Genomic DNA, 15939 nt, shown 5'->3' with positions numbered 1-15939 from the left:
CAATGTGTTGGTCGAGGCAGATGACCGTTCATACTGAGCCCGGTTCTGCTGGAGGTTTTTCCTTCCCGCTAATGGGTGGTTTTTCTTCCCACTGTCGCTTCATGCTTGCTCAGTATGAGGGATTGCTGCAAAGCCATGGACAATGCAGACGACTCTCCCTGTAGCTCTTCTCCAGGAGTGAATGCTGCTTGTCGGGACTTTGAAGCAACCAACTGGTTCCCATGTATAGGAATTTTTTGACCAATCTGTATAATATGATTGATTAGACTTTGTAAAGTGCCTCGAGATGACATGTTTCATGAATTGGCGCTATATAAATAAAATTGAATTGAATTGAATTGAACTAGTTATATCCAGGTATATGTACCAAATGCTAAAAAGTAGTTTAAAATGGAATTTCAAATATTTCTGCATTAATCTAGTCTGTTGAAATAATGAGGACAAAGTCATTAAAAAATGTCGAGTTTGGATTTAGAGTTTATAACAGTGAACTCATCCCTGTAGTTATTATATCTTAGTTCTACATTTGATAGTCAGTTGTCCTAATTTGTTTCAGAGGCTTAAAGTCAAAGTATATTTACTAATCTCCCTTGAGAGAAATCTTCCTTGGAAACAAGGATCATACCACATATCATTCGGTAATAAAAAGTCTCAGAGAAATAATAATAAATATTCAATAGAAACATAATTTCATCAATTTCAGTTCAACAAAAAGTCATATTAATACTGTGCAAATAAACATAAAATAAAATAATAATTCAATGCTCCACTGTTGTTATTATTAGAAAAATGATGCCAGGCTTGTACAGGTTATATTAATTCCAGTTTGTTTATGTAAATGATGAATCTTCGTCATGCACTAAAGTTAGTTATGGTGTTCCACAGGGTTTCATGCTGGAGCAATACTCTTACTTTCCTACGTGCTTCCATTGAGCATTAGGATTAGGTAAGTTTTCTTGTGAAAACGTTTAAAACAGAGATAGAGTTACCAAAATTTCCATTCATGATCTATGAGCGGAACAAGCTCTGTAAAAAATGGGTCTCTAGCTGCTCCCGGGTCTGAGGGACAGCTGTTTGAAGGTTAGTATCCATTATGCCAGAATGAATTAAATAATCTACAAACATGTCTCTAATGTGTAATAAGCCTTTATTGCATATGCGTACGCTTCCAAATGAAGATAAACCTGTGTTTGATATCCATGTGCGTAATGTTCCCATTCATTCTCAATCTGATTAATCTGAATGGCTAAACGTGTTATTAATGAGCAGGATTTGTCTCCTAAGTCCAATGTAAAACATATTGCCAAGACCTCCTTGTTTCATCTGCTCAGTGTTGCCAAAATTTAGAGAACTCTTATCTCAGAGTGATACAGAAAAAAAGAGTTATCATGCTGAAGATTGTTACAAGGCTTGGAAATGGACTGCAGTCTTTGGGTAAAAGATGGGGTACAGAGCGCACAGAAATAGTCCATGCATTGGTAAATGAGAGTAATCTCTTGGGATTCTTCAGCAACAAGATGTCCAAAACAATTCTTGAAATATCGTTACTTCTTCTATAAGGAAGCAGTGAGCGTTTTCATAAAAGGTCAAAAGTCGGACCACTTTCCTTCAAAATAAGCTTCCCTTCAATCCAGATTATAATATTAAATTTTCTACAAATGAAGCTCAGAATAACCAATCTCCATACCTCCCAAAGAACTCACAGGTCCTGAGCTATTCACTTAGACCGCAGGCTTACTTATGGTTCCAAAAAGATTTCAGGAGCATACAGTCCCTTTGTCAAATTGTTCACTTATCAAAATCCTTTATTTTGAAAAAAATTATATCTTTGAGCAATTTAGGTCACGCTGAGCTATTACAATAGCTATGCTGGTACAGCTTTAAGCTTCTCATTATCTTCTGTTTTTACTTTCTTTTATTCTAATCCATGTGTCATTTGCAATTATTGTAGCCGGTATCAGCTATTCTTCTTTTCTGTAATGCTGGCAGTATTTTCTTGCCTATAGTGTCTCTTTGCTGATGTGTCCGACACTGCCTCTTTCTTAGTCTGGTTCTGCAGAAGTACAACCGAAGTGAAGCTTTGATGTAAAATGTTCTCTTCTAAAGTTTGACAAACCTTTCTTCAGATGAGTGTTTTAGAATACGTTAAATCTGATCTGAACCAATTGAGCTGAACTGATTGAACTGAACTGAGGAGTAACTACAATAGGTTTGCGGCACTTTTTAAACCTTAAAAAACATGTCGTGGATGTGTGATGATAAAAAAGGGGGAAGACAACATCTCAAATGAAGAATTTAAGGAAACCAATACACAGAATAGAATAAATATGTTCTTGGTTTTATTTATTATCTGAATGAGTGCCATGAGAGTATTAATCCAGAGGCCGTAATAAAATGCAGACCTCAGCAAGAAACAAGAACATGCCCAGATTGTTCAGATTAGGTAATAATCAAAGCAACATTTATTTGCTTCAGGATCTGGACCCCATCAAATTCCAACATCTGTCATTTATTTGTTCTTTTCTAATTTCATTGCCCAGAATTTCTACCCAACATAAAACACGGAAGAAAAAGATTGATTTGGATTTGGCTTGCACTCCCGGTTCGCTTATACAGATGATTTGCTTCTTTCCTGATTACTTAGCTCTCCTCCTTCTATCAGTGTCCAGTAAGTGTTGCCATATCACTTGATAATTGCATGAAAAGAAACTGTTCGCGTGCTTATGTTTCCTGAACAATAAGCGGAAACCGCAGCAGTCAGCAACTTTACAGCTGCAAGACCTCCATTAACCTGCCACACAATTACTGATCAGTTTCCATTTATTTACAGTGTGTCTGTTAGTTGTTTCCTATACAGGGATTGTACACAGTAATCAGGGTTTGAGATGCACTCAATTGTGTCCATTAGTCTGTTTTTGGCATCTCAGAAGAAACTCTCATATTTGTTTGACTCTTATGAGCAACAACACACTCCTTGTTTAGTCCTGCTGCACATAGAGATGTGTATTTGGCACTTTCTCCAGGGCAGTAAGAGTCAGCCACCTTCTGAAGGAAACCAGAGCCCAGAATGAGAACACTCTTTAAGAATCACTTCCTTTTTCTGGATGAACATCTGTTGCAGCCTCCTGATGCTCTGGCATCAAATCAACTCGATCCTCCTCCCCCCATTGTCTTCACTTCTTTCCTTTGTTCCTGGTGTGTTAAGGCGTGTTTTTGCATCAAATCTTCTTATCAGCATCTTTGTCCACAAACTCTTTGGTGCCAATAGATGCACACTTTTACTGTAGACATAAAAGTAGCACAGAGTACCTTGGATTCCCATATACTTTGTGATTTTAAAAGAGAAGCTTCATTCATGCAGCAGTTTTTCTTCTTTTTTATCTATCCGTCATTTATTTTAATGCTTGTGGCTCTTTTAATAAATCTGGTGGCAGTTTGACAATGTCCACAATATTCTGTGCAGTTTAACAGCATTTTGTCAGCAACATTTTTCCTCAAGGAAAGACAAAAACCTTTTAGCCTGCACTGGTGCAGGCAAAAAGTTCAAAATCGTTGCAAAGTTGATTCATTTATTTCAAAAAGTGAACCTCATATTTTATGTAGATCCATTACCCAGATAGTAATATATTTCAGGTATTCATTTGAGGAATATGGCTTACAGCTAATGTAACTTGAAATAATAATAGAAATAAATTAAAACGATTCAACGGTCAGTCACTGAGAGTGAGCCGCAAAAGGTCATTGCTAAAGAAGCTGGAAGTTCTCAGAGTGTGTATACCAATATATTAACAGAAAGTTAAGTGGAAGGAATCAAACATGGTTGAAAAAGGTGCACAAGCACCAGAGTTTGTGGTAGATTCACAAGGCATGAACACACACAAAGTCATAGCCACTCCTGACTCACATATGTCAAAAGCATCTTAACTGCACTAGAATACGGACTGGACTGTGTCTCAGTGGACCAAAGCACTTATTTTTCATTTCTTTTGGAAATCAAGGTCTCATAGTTGGCGGGAAAAAAAGAGAAGTGCAGAGTTCAAGCTGCCTGAGATTCTGTGTGAAGTCATGTCATTTGTTGGTCTTGGTCCCATTGTGTTTTTATCCAGTCTAAAGCCAGAGGAGCCATCTACCATGACATTCGAGAGCACTATGTTTCCTTTTGCTCACAATATCTAAACTGAATAAATTTTTTAATGGACTTGGCCCTTGGCCACAGTGCCAAAACTACCAATACCTGGTTGGCATCACTGCCATCAACGAAGCCTGTAGAAAATCTGTTGTCGCTGACATTCTCACAGCTTGGGTACAAGTTGGAATATATTTACTGTCATTTCAGAAACACATCAGAAACAGAGATCTTGTAAATTGTCTGTCGAACTGAAACTTGTTACTGCCACCCTAAACTGTTTCTACTAACCTTAATTTAATGTTTTTACTTAGTTTTAGATAAATATGATTTCTGTGTCTTTATTGTTGTCTTTATTAGATTGCACAAATAAATGTATATCCATTGCTTTGACGCTTTGTTGTGCTTCTGTGACAAAAGAATACCAACCGTAGATTAAATGGTTACCGTTTGTGAGTTTTATAAAAAAAAAAAAAAAAAAGTAAGATGCTTTGTAAAATTGGTAGAACTTTGTTAAATGAAACCTTAATCATTTCAATGTAGATGTATTTTGACTGGGTCAATTTATGCTTAGACAGTTAAAACAAATTACAAAAACATATAATAATTTCTCTTGGAGGTAAAAAAACAAACAAGAAACAGAAACAACAACGACACATAGAGCTGCATCAACAAATCAGCTGGTGACCCTGACCAGTGTGTCAGCAGCAATGGCGGCAGTAATTCATGCACAAATGCCACAACCAAGCATGTATTGTACACCACATGGAGACACTTTTCACCCAATCAGCATCTCATCAATCCTGGATTATCTTGAAATGATCTGGAACACTGACGTTTGGGCTTTCATTAGCTGTAAACTGTAATCACAGAATCAACCATTTTAAATAATACATGAGTTTCACTTTTTGAATTAAATTACCTGAATAAAATAACTTTTGATGATATTGTAATCTTTTTTTAGATACATTTGTAGATAATAAACATGATGTTGGACCACATTGTCTGTATCAAACAGCCGAAGATATCACATTTTTTCATCCTCTGGTCTGCTCATAAAGACATTATACATCCTCCCTTTACCCCCACCATCATTGCAGTGATGCTTTAACTGACTTCACTTAAAAAAGTCTGATGACTGACTGACCCTGGGCGGTGCAGAAAATGAGCAGCCAGGCTCTTCAATCAAAAGCTCATCATTTACAAGCTACACTTTGTTTTCTGCTTTGCTTAGGAAAACGACTATGGCAGAATTTTGACCCAGGATGCTGAAGCATCTTACCCTGCCTTTACCTGTCAACTGTGTGTGTGGAAGGACACTGTGAAGACCTCTTTCTAAATCAGAAAAACAACTAGCAGGCCGTCCTGTCTGAGCAGCACAAGATGTGAAAGGCACAGATTATTTTTTTCCTTTTAATCAAACATCATATTTTAACACAATTCATGTCTTTGGAAATGTACACAAGCAACTGTAACAACACCGGTGGCTTCAAAAGCAACGTACAAATGTGTCCTGCTATCAGGAAATCTAAAATATGAACTTCGATAAACTGAAACAATCTTTTTATTACGTTTTATCTCTCATGAGTCTAGAGCCTGTAAGATGAAAGTTATTTAGGCTGCAGGGGTTTGACAGTGGATCAGTTGTTGGTCTTGAATTGGGGGACTGTACCATGTTAGATCCAGCAGGGGATGCACCAGGGTTGCACCATGAGGCAGAAGCTGAGGCTCATTGCTACAAGTTACAAGTTAGCAACATTATTAGGAATGTTTTCTTTCTTTTCTTTTTTTTAGCAGAATCTAGATGCTTGGACGGTCGTTGCCCAACATCAGGTGTCTTGAATGTGGAGCGGTCTTTTTAGAAGTCGTAAGGTCGGACCATCATTGTGGTGGAGCGCAGGGAGTAGCTGGGGCCCCTGAAGTGGTGCCACTTGATGCCGTTGAGCTTTCTGATGTTGTGGCCGACTGTGTAGTAGATCCCGTTTAGGTTGGAGAAGCCACAGGCGTCAAACCACCAACCTGGGTGGAGAAAGAGCACAACCGCGAAGGGAGATGAATGCAAGCGGAGAGAAGAAATCGTTTTTGCACAAATTCTAATTTTAAAGGGGAAAGACAGAGAAAGGAGAGATTGGCGGCGAAGGGACTATTTTACTTTTTCAGAACCACTAATTGTGGACCACCCGAGTCAGACGCATACTTCTAACAGGGATTCATTAGTAGCAATTAAGAGTAATTCGTGTTTGGCAGCATGGCACTGTTTAGGTCCCAATCTCTCAATAACAAATCCCAGAGACCTTAAGGGAGTTCAATTAAAATATTGTTTTTATTAAACTGAAAACTTTATCTGTTCTGTTTTGGTTCTTTTAGCTGATACGTTTCTGCAGGCACATGAATATGTCCACGTGTAGAACTTTGGCCAAATGCAACATGAAGACCGAAGCCTTAAAAGAATTGCGGTTTGGAATACTTGGACCCACATGTCTGTCTTTATAATAATTTTAGGTTGCAATGCAGCTCAGGAGTTGCAACAGTCAATTAACATGAATGTGAGTGGTTAAATCCTGAGTGTCCCGGTGGCATTATTACATGCTGCATGGGGCCCCCAACCATTTTCTCCTTAAGGACCCCATAAAAGCCTCGCCTTGCTCTGGTTTAATAAATGGCTACTTCTCAAAGTTTTATTGAATGGATTCCTCTAATAATGGCTCTGACATTTATGTTTTTATGTATGTAAAATAAAGCATAGAATTGTTGTGCATGAGCAATTATAAAAATCTGCCATTCTCTGTTTGTGTCGCTGATTCAACCTTAAAATTCAGAAAGTAACAGACGGCCTTGGTCATGTTTAAACAACTGCATAAACACCACTTAAATTCACTGCATGAAGACTGTAGTGAAGTCTAGAAGAACCCAGACAATATAAGTTTCTGATGCTGGAATGAAGCCACATTACTTTTCCCTTTGCATTTAAAATGCTAAGCGATAACAAATACCACTGCACAATAACAAGAAGGAGCTTAAAATATGGAATTAAATCAAGTTCCTTATGCAAAATAGATAGTTGTAACTATATAGTTATTTTTTATTAATTCATAAGATGTTTAATAAAGTGTTGTTCAACTCTGCAAACATTAATAATCTGCAAAAACATTTGAAATGAGTCATTAGAAGCTTTTTAAGAAACTCAGTCAAATGTGGACTGATTCACAGAGAGCTTTTTGCTTTACCTTGTGACACGTGTCTGAAATTACATTGAAATTCCTAAAAACAACATGTTTTTTTTTTTTTTTTTTAAAGAGCACTCATTATTTTCAAATTGGGCCCAAATGTATGTTCTGCCTTAAGGGACAGATGATGGAGCTGTGTTTGTCTTTTTTCTTTTACTTTTCTTTGCCCTTTCCATCTCAGTCGCTCGTTTTTTTTTTTCTCGTTTTTTTTTTTCTCGTTTTTTTTATTTTATTTTGCTTTGTCTTTCTCTGTAAATGTGCTGTGATTTGAAATGACTCACTGACTAATGGTCACTGCTGGAGTCTTTTCCTTTGAGATCTCGAGGATTTTGGCCGAAACGATTAAGTTAATCTGCGATTACGAGCCATCAAGGGGAGGCCGAGGAGAACCAAAGAGCTGTTTGTGTTGGCGGTGGCTCAAGGTCAAATTGTAGTGACAGAGACAGATGTTTGACTGACCAAACCTTTTGGCAAAACACCAATAATTCAGCTCTTCAGCCAGTAAAATGTTTCTTAAAGCATTTAAAGCATTAAAACATTTACAGTGATTTATAATAGAGCGAGACTGTTGGGTGAAAATGTAGTAAGCTGTTATCTGCATCGTTGCACCTTTAGAAATTCCTAAATTAAAAAAGTTTCTAACTTTTACTTTGTCATTCATGTGTTAGTAGCTTATCTTTAGAAAAGATAATGTTTCTAATAGCGGGTAATTGTAGATCTTGATCCTGTGGACAATAAAAAAAAAAAAAAAAGTCTAAAGGAAGGCGTACCTCCAGTGAGCATCAAGGCACATTTGCAGTGGTCGCAGTTGTCGTTGTCATGATCTCGGGTGCTGAAGCCGGCGCCGTGGGTGATCAGGCTGCTCTGCCTTCCTGCTGTACCGCTGTAACCTCTCAGATACAACCTGAGGGAGAACAGACAACATGATGAACAAAATATGTTGGGACAGGTTGACCATTTGTCTTGTTTTTTTTTTTGTTTGTTTTTTTTGCAGAAATGTAAAAGAATAAATAATGTGCCTTTCTACTTTCCAATAAACCAGATTGTTTTGTAATTTTTTAACGTTTAATTTCCACAGGTTTTATGGAGGTCCTCCAACGTTTTTATTTGGACTATGCATTCTTTTTCATTAATTTTATTTCCACTCCTTGTATTTGAACTAAAAGTTAACTAACTAACTAACTAACTAACTAACTAACTAACTAACTAACTAACTAACTAAAAAAACTAACTAACTAACTAACTAACTAACTAACTAACTAACTAACTAACTAACTAACTAACTAACTAACTAACTAATAAAACATTGGTTTTCCTCATGGAAAAGGCATATCTAATGCATATATAAGTAGTATAGTAATTGTAGACATAATTCTGTTTGTGGTAACTATCCATTAAGTTTCTGAACCTTTTTTCCTCTAATTAATAATGATTGATTGATTAATCAGAGTTAAGCACCTTAGCCAAACAACAACAACAACAACAACAAAAATCCACATGACCTAAATGAGCACACGCTTGGAGCTGCCCTCTGTTGTTAAGCTATTCCACAGGTAGGGAGGATAAAAACTGAGTCTGATTCTATCAGCACTCACTAAACCTGTCACAGACAATCTGAGAGATCAGAATGTTTTGTAATCTTCAAGTAAATCAGAGATATATTTAGGCCTCAGGCCATGGAGAGCTTTTTTGAGAAATAATAGGAATTTAAAATCTACCCTTTGACACACGGGGAGCCGTTGTGGTGATTTAAGAAGCGGTGGAATGCGCTCCACCTCAACGGTGTTAGTGAATAGCATGACAGCAGAACTTTGGACGAACTGCAGCCGTCTGAGGTATTTTTGTTCAATTGAGACTGATGAGGACACCTTTACCTCTATCTGGCCAGCAGGAAAAATGAACTTTTTCCTACTCTGGACAAAAATTCTTTAATTCTTGATAATTGTTTTTTAGAAGCCCCTCTGACTGTTGTTGCCATCTGGCTGTAAGATTCAAATCCAAAACTGTACCAAGGTTCAGGTTATATGGTAACAGCCCTAACCTTTTTCTAAGTTTATCAAATAAATACTTTAAAACAATCAGATTAGTTCCTCAAAATCTCTGTGCATCTACGCATGTAGCTAATAAAGGAATAATCAAATTCACATGTGCATTTACTTTTAACTTTTCATAGACTGTTGTACATTAATCTGGGATTGTATTACATTTGTGTTTGATCTATGCTTTGGAGTCATTTTTAAAGTCCAGAAAGTAGCAACAGCCAAAGGAACTCCAATAGTTTCAATGTTGTGATGAGAAATCACAGAGCTAACAGTTTTTATGTTGCTAATTAAAAAAATTCAGCTCTTTGATCATGTTACATCTGTTTTATGCATGACAAAAAGCTTTTGATGTATGGACAAACAATCAGAAGAACCTATCAGTGTTTTGGCTTGATTAAAAAAAAAAAAAGCTTGTGATTGTCATACATCATTATCTTTCTCCATCTACCTATAAACATGCAATCACAGTCAAATAAAGGAACTTTCCAGAGCGCTTGATGTGCAACAATTGATAACCATCATGTTTCTGCCTGGCACTAATCCTCACAAAAATCAAAACCTGCGAAAAATCCTAAACTGAGGAACAATGATTACAGAGTTAATTTCACATTTAATGTTTTCTTCACTTTATTGGTCTATTTTAAGAAGAAAAAAAAAAACATCTCATCAAAATGTTTACAGAATTTAGTCATCACTTATGTTTTTTTGGGGTTGAACTACACCCCTCAAAACAAAGAGGTTAAAGATGATTAAAACAAAAAGTTTACACTTCCCTGGGTCACCATAAAGCTGCAAATCTGACTGGCTGCAACCACGATGGAAAAGATAAAAGTCATTTAACCACTGATAAACTGTGTAAAATCTTATAATTTAAAGTGGGTTTACTTTCTTGGGATATTCCTAAATGCGAAACATGAAAAAGACTTATTGTTCAAGAATATTGTTTAAGAATGAAAATAAAAATAAATTTTTGCTTAATTTGTATTGACACATCTTGTTAAAAAAAAAAGACTGTTTAAAAAAATTAAAAATAAAATGTGTATGCCGTGTTTGTAGCTATTAAGAAATTTAGTGTACATTTTCAATAACGTTCTATTTCATATTTAGTGTGTTTAGTCAAGGAATATTAGTGTACTTTGTGTGTTTTGTGCATTTTAGGTGAGATGTAAGTAGTTTTAAACCTGGCAAACCAGGTATTTTTTATATTTAATCCCCAGGTCTAAAAGAAGGTGTACTTTCTTTTTGCCATGACTACAAATCCAGTTAATATGAGAGACCCGAGTCAAGATATTAAATTTTAATTTAAATCATAAATTCAAATGAATGTTTTTACCTGTACTGCTGTCTTTCGCTGGCCAGTGTAAAGCGGTCATACTGGGAATGTGCAGAACTCCCCTCCCAGTCCTGCAGCTCCACTCTCAGAGAGTACTGGCCTTGACTGGTCAGCAGGTATAAAACTTCGTTACCCAGCCAGTGCTCCCCCGACACGTCCCCAAAACCCTGTGAGAGGGGGGGAGGACAAAGGGTGAGGTGTGATGGTGAACTGATTCGACTGATGGTTTATTTTTTTTTTAAAACTTCATTGTTTTTAATTGCTTTCATTCTCAGGCATGCTGACCATTTTGTACTCCCTCCAGCTCCTCTGGAAATCCACGCTGCCGTTAAAGCGCCGCTGGAAGACTGTCCAGCCGCCGCCGTTCGTCTCCATGTCACAGTACACCTTCAGGAGGGGAAATGGAAAACTATCACCAACGTGGGAGACAATGGCGTCCACATAGGAAAGAAGCTGAAGTTGGATCATTAAGTCAAACTCAGACAGCATTCAAAGCTGTAAATAATGTGCAAAGTTTGATGATCAGTACAAATTTGTTACTTTAAATAAGAGTTAAATAAGAGTTAAAAAAAGAGCACACTGCATATTTCTACCTTGTTTTTGATACCAAATATAATACCAAATATAATTTTTCACACTTTTTTCTTAAAGGCAAGGCAAGGGAAATTTATTTGTATAGCACATTTCAGTACGAAGACAATGCAAAGTGCTTTATATGATTAAAACATAGGAAAATAAAACAGATTAAAAGCGAATTGTAATAAAATGTAGAAACAAAATAAAATATGGGGAAATAGAAATTAAAAGCAAATATTAAAAACAGTTGGACTACAAAGTTGGACTAATGATCTTTTAGTCATGTCATGCTTTTAGGCCCATACTTTTCATCATGAAATCAAACTTTCCACCCTGGAAAATTGCCCTGGAAACTGCCTTTAACTCATTAACAGACTTCTCTGCTTCCAGACCTTTTTTTCATTTATTTTATTTATTTTAATGGTCCTCCGCAAGGTCGACCAACCAAATGAAGGTTTCACACTTATTGGCCAACAGTGGTGGATCTCAGCATCTCCTTCTGTTTGCCCCAATTGTTCCCACTCCCCACCAGCCCAGTAAGCAAAGACATGTTTGATGTGTTTTAAAGCCCTAGCCTCACAGACTCATTAAAAACGTCACTAGGATCCAAATATTTTGATCCTTTAGTGACCTTTGACTGTCAAATGTTTACTAAACTGGTCAGTTTTAGTTTGAGAGCATAATGTGGGAAAAGCTCAACGTGATTACCTGCACAGGTTCTGTCCTGTTACCGATGTAGATATGATACAGGCCGCTGGCAGAGCGACCAGCCTTGTAAGCATCTGCACAGTCCTTCCACATCTGGCTCTGAGGAGGAGACCCTGAAAGCAAAACACGTGACATTATGCTATACGATATGAAACGTTAAGATTTCGTTTTCACACAACCTCTCGTCGTGTTTGGGAACGTACCGGTGGTCGTGGCCACTATGTCGATGAGCGTGTGGACTGACTCCATCAGCTGAGCCTGCTGCTTCTGCAGAGCCGTGTTGTTGCTGGTGGCGACTCTCAGCTGCCTCTCTAAGGAGTCAATGGCCACCATCTGAGTCCTGATCACAGACTGAAAAACAAAAGGTTCATTTAGGTTTAATTCGTCTGCGTCTTCTTTAAGCACCTTTATCAATTCTAAATACTGTTAGGATATCATGCATTTTATCTAAAAGTGCAAACATTAAATATTGAGATGATCTCCCTTTGCAGTAAAACAATTATTATTTTTTAAAAACTGGAATGACATGAGAAAAAAGTTATTTGCATGTTTGTGCTTGACTCAGGCCTACATTAATTACACCGAGTTTTATTGCATATGTTAAAAGCCTCATTTTTCCAACATGAACTATGGCGCTCAATGGAGTCAAAACCTATACTGATATCATGATTAAATGAGTCTAAACATCTGAGAGACCTTTCATGATTCATTTTAATTTTAATACATACCCAGACACCTGTCCAAACAGTCGTCTGCCAATGATGTTTCTTTACTATAATAACACACAGATGTCTTGTTCATTAACTGTACCTGCAGCCGGTTCTTCTCCACTCTCATGTCCTCCAGCTCTCCTCTCTGCTGAGACTCCAACAGCTGAACTTTGCTCTCCAAACGGCTAAACGAAACACAGAGAAAAGAAGTCCTGAAAGAAAATCATTTGCACGTGATATTTGACCGACTTTCTGCTACGAATAACATAAGAAGCACCGGTAATCACATCTTTTCCCCAAATGTCTTCAATGATTTAAAATATTAGTTTTGTGGTCTGGTATCGTTTATAAAACGTTGGTAGGAATCGGAGCACATTATGCCGCAGAATAACACCAGTGCTGGTAAAACATTAGGCATTGTGCTTGTGTCTATGCTTCTCCTTTTGGATCCTAATGCTTTATTTAATGCATATCATATGTATAAAGGTTTCAACATATTATGATTAAAGGACTCTCCCAACTCGGGGTTAAGATATTATAAGTTCCAATCGGTACATGAAAACACAACACTTCTATTTTTGGATTTTTTTATACCATTCAACTGTGGAAGCTCTCTAATCTCTTTCTCCTTGATCATAAATGTAAAGTTGGCGACAATAAAACACTCAACTGCAAAAAACTAAAGCTGACAGCCACTGGTGTTGCAGAAAGACATTTTATAGACCCTGAATTCTTCCTTTGATCTGATATCTCCCAGAAAATGTAACCTTCTGCTGTCATTAGTAATTTACTAATGGCCGATCTTCCAAATTCTAAACCACTCAAGCTAAGCATCATCAAGTTCACAACTTTGCCTCACATCCCACATTCAAATAAAATCTGATTTGGAAACAGAAGGTAAAAAAATGCAGACTGATGATCTAATTCTACAAAAAAATAAATAAAAAAATAACCCTAACCCTACACACACCCAAAATACAAAGAAAAACTACAACAACAACAAAAAGAACAAAACAGGACATTAACATGAAACCATCAGTTTCATGTTAATGTCCTGTTTTGTTCTGGGAGGACACTAAATCCAACTATTGAACCAGACTTTGTAAGAGCTAAATGCATGATACTTTTGGTAAAGAGTGAATCTCTGACGCAATGGAAAACAATGATAATTCTAGTTTGCATTCATTTTCTCTAGGGGCAAAGACATGTTTTATTTTCTAATTTTTTGAAGGCTAAGTCATAATCTTTGTGTTTTTGACGTCAGATTTGGTTGCAGTTTCCTACCTCAAGAGATCAATTACTCTGGTTCTGAGTAAACTGGGTCCTTTTGGGGAAGCTCTGGCCAGTAACCGGTTCCTTATAATGAATTAAAAGCATGGACATCCAAACAAACCTTTGAAAAAACTATTATAGAAATAAAATCCTTTTGAAATCCATCCGTCCATTATCTGTCCATGTTTATCCTTGCAGGGGAGCTGGGGCTGGTGCCTATCTTAAGTGGTCTTTTGAAATAAGAGGTTACATTTTTGAACAAAAATTACTGGAGGAAATAAACTTTTCCTTGGTAGTATAATAATAGAGATGCACATGTAGAGTGAGAAAACTGTGACAGGTAGAGGAGGCTTAACATCTGAACATTGCATAGGAATCCATCTGACAACATGTGAAACACTACAGTGAGGTGGTGGTTTGGTTGAAAACCATGCAAATTATCATCAAAAAATGACAAAATATATAATCCATTCAGTGGCATGAAAACACTATTATTTCTTATTTGTCAATAAAAAGAAAGGAGATAATCTTAATTCATGTTGGTGTTTCTCCTCTAACTGTAAAATGTAAATTTGCAGACATCGCAGATATACCAGAAAAGAAAACTGACATCTGGAAAATTGAAACAAAATGCTCCATCATTCTGTGCAATGTTGCTCATTAATGCTAGAGTGATATTAACTTACATGAGCAGGTGAGACTTTGGTCACATTAACGGAGCAGAAACCGGGGATCAGCTCCTGGCTGTGATCACTTCAACATGCTGACCTACACGTGAATGTGGGAACGTTTTTTTCCTCCTGACGGAGACGGATGGAGAGCCAGCGATCGCTGTGGGGTTGCGGTTTGCGAGCGACGTATGACCAAATGTGTGTGTGCATAAACACGCATTCACTGGGTCCACAAAGTTGTGAACCTGTAACAGCTTTCACTGATTTTGTTTACAGAACAGTGAGAGGTGAAAAGGTTTGTGTGAGACTTTTTTTTTTATATTTGATTTGAGCAAGAACAGGCTAATAACGTCAACAGATTCCAGTTTTATAGATGCAAACCATAGATACAGACCTTGTTAGGTTTAGGATGGTATTTCACGAATTAATGAAAGGAATAAGTGTTCTTATAAATAGAGGTCGTCTGTTAAATGTCAGAGTTAGTCTTCAACATAAATAATCTTAAACATGGCAGAAAACTAGAAATGATTAGTTATCAAACGCAAAGCTTTGAAACAGCAACCAGCCTCAACGCAGGAACAACTTGGTAGTTTTTATTTGAAAATACAAAGAAAACTGAATCTCTGGTTGTCCATTAAGATCTAATGCTTCTGATATTAATAAACATGGAAGAATGAAGATCTAATGAAATAGTGTGTACATTGTTTGAACCCCTGGTAAACCTTGCATTTTAGAGTATATTTATCTGTTAACACACTGAATACATCTTTAAGCTCACTTTTAGACAATCTAGAACATATTTAGTCTATTATCTGCACTTCCTGTGAATTATAAAATGCCCAAATGATTAATCTACTTTGGAACAAGCAGTGCAAAATTTATTGTAAGCAGATTTCCAAAAGATTCAGTTTTGGTCTGAAATCAAAGCTAAGAATCCTTTTATAAGTCTGAAGGGGGCTGAGGCATGCTTACACCAAGCTTCACATCACATAAATTTGTCCATGTCTCTAATATCACATCTATGTTTCAGATCTTCCCTCAGTCACGCTGATTGCTGTATTTTGACAAAGATTTCAATCCTATGTTATGCTGCGGTCTGTTCTGTGGTTCGGGTCACCGAGCTTAACCTGGGGTGTTGCAGAAACTCGAGCAGACCTACAGGATGTCCATTCTGTCCACAGCTGTTGTGAGTGAAGAAGCGTGCGTGTTTATTTGTATAAAGAAGTAAGATTCAATCACAGTCCGTCTGGAGCCATTTTACCAGGTGTAAACCG

At 37.0% G+C, this 15939-nt stretch overlaps 1 protein-coding gene across 1 annotated transcript; it reads right to left on the bottom strand.

Moving 5' to 3' along the window:
• Nucleotides 1–2326: 2326 nt before the first annotated feature.
• angpt4 (angiopoietin 4) lies at nucleotides 2327–13130 on the bottom strand. Its single transcript, XM_036134751.1, has 7 exons — nucleotides 12823–13130; nucleotides 12216–12363; nucleotides 12013–12125; nucleotides 11014–11115; nucleotides 10729–10895; nucleotides 8124–8257; nucleotides 2327–6145 (listed from the first exon to the last, which is right to left on the bottom strand). The coding sequence occupies exons 1-7, from the start codon at nucleotides 12847–12849 to the stop codon at nucleotides 5985–5987; spliced, it is 852 nt and encodes a 283-aa protein (XP_035990644.1). The 5' UTR covers nucleotides 12850–13130; the 3' UTR covers nucleotides 2327–5984.
• Nucleotides 13131–15939: the final 2809 nt, after the last annotated feature.

This window comes from Fundulus heteroclitus, unplaced genomic scaffold (genome assembly GCF_011125445.2).
Source record: "Fundulus heteroclitus isolate FHET01 unplaced genomic scaffold, MU-UCD_Fhet_4.1 scaffold_90, whole genome shotgun sequence".
Taxonomy (NCBI): Eukaryota; Metazoa; Chordata; class Actinopteri; order Cyprinodontiformes; family Fundulidae; genus Fundulus; species Fundulus heteroclitus.
Note: the sequence above shows the minus strand (reverse complement) of the source record. Positions and strands in the feature narration are given on the sequence as shown.

What these genes read in the sequence shown, in the direction of transcription:
- angpt4 (XM_036134751.1), bottom strand. Translation starts at nt 12,849, where the DNA reads ATGAGAGTGGAGAAGAACCGGCTGCAG. An exon ending in AGCGAAAGACAGCAGTACAG is followed by an intron (nt 8,258 to 10,728) that starts GTAAAAACATTC and finishes GTTCTCCCTCAG; the next exon opens with GTTGTATCTGAGAGGTTACA. An exon ending in TGCCTTGATGCTCACTGGAG is followed by an intron (nt 6,146 to 8,123) that starts GTACGCCTTCCT and finishes TTCTCCACCCAG; the next exon opens with GTTGGTGGTTTGACGCCTGT.